General features: G+C 38.0%; 1 protein-coding gene across 1 annotated transcript; it reads right to left on the bottom strand.

The window, feature by feature from the left end:
* Nucleotides 1-578: 578 nt before the first annotated feature.
* Nucleotides 579-5692, bottom strand: LOC124409077 (vanin-like protein 2). The gene is made up of 7 exons (XM_046886469.1): nucleotides 5581-5692; nucleotides 5335-5463; nucleotides 3101-3244; nucleotides 2891-3021; nucleotides 2287-2498; nucleotides 1557-1655; nucleotides 579-1459 (listed from the first exon to the last, which is right to left on the bottom strand). The coding sequence occupies exons 1-7, from the start codon at nucleotides 5662-5664 to the stop codon at nucleotides 579-581; spliced, it is 1680 nt and encodes a 559-aa protein (XP_046742425.1). The 5' UTR covers nucleotides 5665-5692.
* Between the last annotated feature and the right edge of the window lie 376 nt (nucleotides 5693-6068).

Consider the following 6068-nt stretch of genomic DNA (forward strand, 5'->3'; position numbering starts at 1 on the left):
CTTCCGCAGTTTTGAAATCTGTACGTTTTTCTGGGTATAAAATAGTTTGCTCGTAATTATTCGTCCGTTGTTTCTGTTTGATCATCATTTTTTAAAGTCGAAAATTGAACAGAATTCCTTTGCTTTCCTAGTCACAGCAGTCGAAGCTCACGAAAGGGTTGAATCCAGTATTAGTAGATTTGGCCGTCAACTAATCTCGATGAAATTAGTAAAAGGGGTTTTTGCTCGCCTGATACGGAAACTCTTCTCATGGGTCGGGGACACTGGATGACCCAATATTTATAAATTGGTAGCGAACAGAAAATGAAGGATCATCTGCGCTGTATTATATGAAAATGAGTAAGAGACATATCCATCTGGTCTGCCGTGATGGTATGCAAATCCCAATCAACACGGAACTTTCTTAAGAATTCACTGTATAAATTCGTAGAAAACTTCCTAGGCTATGACTCAATTTGCATGATTTTTTCACCCTAAAGACGACCGGGTCACGTTTTTCACCATTTTGCACCAAAAGTATGTAAGACGGAGTGAAAATAATCCATGGATAACGCAGAACCAGTCAAAGTCAGAGTACTCTAGGAATTGCATTTAATAGCGATTCTCGTCAATATTTGCCTTCGGGACTTGATCGCAACACACGTCCCTGCAAGAAGGATAATCGCAATGAACGATAGGACATACGGATATATTGATGTTGGTGAAAAAACAAGTTCATTATTGGTGAGTTCCGTGGTGCAGATGTCGTCAGGATTATTAACCCTATCAGTTGTGGACATCTTGTAATTATTGGCATTGTCATTGGAATTGGAGTCCGGATCAAATTTCTCAAAGAATTTCCTTACAATTCCAAAAGCTACTAATCCTGGCGTTTCTGAGCTCAGAACCATCGTCTGTTGCATCTTGCCCATGGGCAGTTTTGTTGAATTCATTTGAGCCGGGATTTCGGAATACCCGTCGTGCAAGGTACTCTGAAAATTCAATTCGTGCTCCCTTTGATTGTAGATAGCCTTTATTTTTATGGTCTTGAAAGGTACCAGGGACAGTCCGACCTGACCGCATCTAAGGAGCGATTTAGAGTTACATTTAACGATTGCACAAACACTTGTACCGAACGAACAGCACTTTTCGCCAAAGACGTTATATTTTCCATTGTAGACAAAGAAATAGTATAAATCTGTTTTGGCTGCCGAGAAATCTGCGTTAACTTCGAACGCGCATTTGACGTCACCATGCTCTTCTGTCCATGTATCATTGTCACTATTAATTTGTTTCGATTTGAAATGTGACATGTTTATAAACTTCCGTCCGATGCCATTGTTCTTAATGACACAATTCTTTGCCGACGGTGCGACGACACTTTCATTTATATCATTGATAGAGATCCTCTTCTCCCCTTGCACAAAAGAGGAACTCGCTTTGCCGGACTCAGAAAGATGAGGGCCGTCGTCGGTTTCACCTGCAATACCGTTTGAAAGACCGATTAATTTTCATCCAGCGAACATCTTCGCCGCGGTAACTTTACCCTAGATGTGCGACATTCGACGTACACTCACCCAGAAATATACCACCGGCATATTTGGAGCCCGGGTAGTATGGGGCAGATATCACGTTTACTTTCTTAGCCTTGGACCACGCCAGCTGCATCTGATAATCTTAAAGTTCAACCAAAATATCAATTATTCGAGAGTTCGACGTAGGTATGTGTTGAAAATCATTTATCCGACATTTGGCTCAAATTGGAAAATCGAAAAATGGAGAAATCAATTATAGAAACGATTCGAGGCCTTTGAATTTCAGTACATGGCGTGACTGTGATTGAGAATGCGCGAAAATTTTTAGCCGCTCGCTCGGACCGTATTCTTTTACTATTTTGTCAAACTTTACACATATCGGAAAACTCTATTTCTAAAGTCCATGAAAAGAAGTCAGCGAAGCTTGACGGTCAAAATTTAAAAGAAATATAACTAGGATGCATGTCAGGCAATCGAACTTCAAATTATAACAGTGAATGAAAATTTTTAATTTTCATGGTTTTGAAATTATAATAACTGCGTTTTTTACGGTCACTCATAATGCCTGGGTCAACCATATCATACAAGTATCTCATGACTATTCCAGACAAATTTCGTACCATTTCGTAATCATTTGAAAGTATTAGAAACACGTTCCAGAATATTTCATGTAATTTAAAAAGTATTTCATATAATTTTATACCCCATGTCCAAATTATTTTGTAACTGAATACCCTCTCTTGTTTCATAAGGCAATTCACCGATAACTTACTTCTTGAAAAGGGCAGCACGGACACCCATGCTACGGGATAAACGAAGTCTTTTACTCCCTTCTCCAATAATGTCCGAGCTGGTTCTTCGTAGAGAATATCGGCGCCAATCAGAACGCCGAACGTTCCGAACGAGGTATTAAACGCCGTGGCAATTAGTTCTTTCGACTGATTAAATTCGCCGAATTCGTTGAAGCGATAATATTTCCGGTACCTACGGAAAAGTAAGATCGAATGTAATAGATGGTGGCAGTGAAGCCTGGAATTCTGAAAACCTTCGAAATGTCAAGAAATTCTTGAAAGCTGGGGAAGTCCGATAAGCGCAAAATTTTTACCATAACGGCCAAAGAATGTTTTTAAAGTAGAAAAAGATAATCCAAATCGTTTCTTAATCAAACATTGAAATTATCTAATAAAATTGCAGGGCTGTCTTGACAAAAAAAAGCAGCATTCATTACCTTGACTATAATTTTCGTATATTTTATTGGGTACGATTAAGCTCTATAATTGAGCATACCTATTACAAAAAGTAATCATAACTATTAAGAAAATCTAAGTTTCATCACGGGGATTTATATTTTATAAAATGTGAGGTAATTTGTTCACCTAGAGACTATTTTCCCTTCCGAACTGAATACTACGTTAGATGAATATAGATATTCGTCTTCCTTTTCAACCAGGTTGATCACTACGTAAAGTTTATGTGTTTTTGCCGCACATGAAATGTTACGAAGAACCTGGAAGCGTCAAAATATATTTTTGATACCTTAATATTGAAAAGGCCCGCGGGTCGAGGGAAAATGTTTCATGACTCACCTCATGAACATTGGAGCTTGATTCATCACATGGCACGATATTTTCCTTAGGGTCCGGGACTTTCATAGACCAATTGCTCAAAGCTGGTCTACTCGGTAAATGTATTGAAGTCAACCCCAATTCAGGAAATACTATGATTTGTGCCTGCAAAAAAAAAGCTTTGAAAATATTTCTGTGTCAAGAATTGTGGTTACAAAACGTCCGTCGCACAGCGAAAAAGAATTTGTGTGGGTTGGCATGTGAGAAGAATTGAACATAGAAGGAAGGTCGAGTTGCGGTCTGAGATTTCGTTTGACAAACCTTTCAAATTTCACCATCTTTTTGTAATCTATAATCGACTTTCCACTATAACACCAGACATGCAGGCTGATATATTAAGTAAAAGCTAATTTATCGAGGTTTCAATATTATTGGCCGGATTCAAGGGAAGAATATATATGTGGCGGAGGAGAGCGAAGAAAAGTCGGCTAAGGTATAAATCCATTTCAAAATATTCACCAATAGTTGTGGTTAATAGTTATGAACTGGTTCGTTTATTTTCCTACTTCTCGAAAGGGCAGTAGATTGTAGAAGGAAAGGAATTGCCACCGACAACGCGGATCAAAACCAACCAAAGTATTCGACGTTATTTCTGATGCGGGCTACAACTTTAACCGGAATTTCGCAGGTTAGATGGTTCTTCGTCATCTAACCTTGCGGAAAAATCGTCCATCGGTGCACAGCAGCCTCTGGTTATATCTCAAAATCGTTACTGATCAATGGCCGAGTAATGGAGGAAATGTTGAAATCTCTATAACCGAGAAATACGCGATATTGCAAATCTAGTGGAATGAACAAATGTTGCCTGTTTGTGACTCTTGCGGGGACGTGAAAGATATTCGAGTCCGTTCAATCGAGCGATTCGCCATCGATGTGAAAAGAACGAGAAATTGAATTTACATTTTTTCACCTGATTTCAAGCAGCAGGGATTTTTCCAGGTAGAATGTTGAAAAGAAAAAATTCTTGTTCGGACGTGGATAATAACGGGAAGAATACACTTTATATTAGGTATATAAATGTCGGCTTTATTGCCTATGATAATATAAAGATATAATATAGGTATGTAACTTGATACAGCGCTGGAAGTGGGATGACTGACCACAGTGCTACAGGAAAGCTCTCAACAAATGCACGGTGTTTTGTGAATAAATTGAAAACCAAGACAAATCTATTGTCATTGCTGCATCAAGTCATTCTGATGAGCACCGTTTATTTAAGATTACGAGCAATAAAAATGTATCATTTATGTTACCGGATATAAATAATTTTAATACCGCATCGTTAATTTTGTGTCAATCAGAGTGAAATGAATATTGCTGTACTCTATACTACTCTGCAGTTACCAAACAGAGTATATTAAATTAAAGTCATTTGTACAACGCAAGCACATTTAACGTGTTTTACCATGAGCGTTATCCGTACGCAAAGTACTCGCTTGTCTGCGAAGTACTGAAAATACCACTTTCAAGTCCTAGCAGTTAAAAGTGAACCTTTCTGTACCGCGCGCATGCGCTGTCGCGAACAAATCTGACATTACAAAATCCTAACCTCAATTTGGTGCTTCGTGAAAAAACCTGTAAGATACTCTTTTATATAAAAAATCGTGTTGCACAAGGAAGCAACGGTCTTTCGCCTCGCATATTTGCAATATTCGTCTTCGGCTCATATATGCGAGCTTAATCAACTACGACTCGTATTGAAAAATTACGCTCGGACCGAAAAGACCGAGTTTGCCTCCTTGTTACATAATCTTCTATTGATCGTAGTGGCACGTCAACGATTAAAATTATTTTTTCCCAAAACTTAAAATTTTTTTGTGGTCCGATCGTCTTGATATTCGGAAGCGCTCTCGGGCCAGCTAACACTGATAAATCAACATATTGATTAGTAATCCAATAATTTGATGTAGAACTAACTACGACATAGTTTGGGTATGAATTGTATAAGGATAGTTAGTTACATACTTCCCGGGTTTAATTATGAAACTCGTACATCGCGTCATGCTATTCTTTGGAAATTATAGATTGTAATGAAGCAGTGATTTCAGATTCTATGCATCCGTTTAAAAGTTTAAAGTAATCTATAAAAACCGTAACGTAGGTGTAACTCGAATATGTCAGTCAAGAAGAGTCATAGTGTCGTGATCAATTATTGATCTTTGTCGCCAGGTTTCATCTTTAGACATATGACTTACCTTATCTTTTGATACAAGTTCTATCTGCTTCTCATATTCCTTAGCGTTTTCTTTCATAGTCTCAGAAGGATTGTTCTCGATGTATTTGGGTTCGTATTCGAAAGTAGCGGCATTGTACAACTTGTCCTGTAGAACAACGAGGAAAATGATTTAGTTCTATTATTAGCTTTCGTAAAATGATAGCCGTGGGACATTTGGACGTGTTTAAGGAAAATAAGTTACTGTATCCAATGATATTCGTACCCAAGATGACTGCACTTGCACAGTTAGCAGTAGCAAAAGTAGCGGGTGCATAAAAATCCCCATCATGGCTGCTTTGCCCCGTTGCATGGCGACAAACTGATTCCGTCTTAAAAAGCTAGACGTACGATCGATTTCTACAACAATTGGTAATCGTCATTGAGGTGAATGAGCTCAGTTAATTTAGTGTATGTGTTAGTATTCGTGCTATAAGATTCGACTGAAACACGAGAACGATTATCAACAAAGTTCGTCTCAAGTTTGTTTCACGAAAAAAAACTAAAATAATAAAACGAAAACAATCGAAAATATTCAACTACAGATGCATGGATACACTAAGTGGTTTCAACCTGGTAGTACAATCATCACAAGGGATAATATGAAGGGGTAAGAAATTTTTTGCATACTGCGTATTACTCCAATAGACAACTATTGGTAACATTAATAGTATTACTATGTATGTACAAGGTTTTAAATACCTGGGGATTATGGGT

This window comes from Diprion similis, chromosome 8 (assembly GCF_021155765.1).
Source record: "Diprion similis isolate iyDipSimi1 chromosome 8, iyDipSimi1.1, whole genome shotgun sequence".
In the NCBI taxonomy this organism is placed as follows: domain Eukaryota; kingdom Metazoa; phylum Arthropoda; class Insecta; order Hymenoptera; family Diprionidae; genus Diprion; species Diprion similis.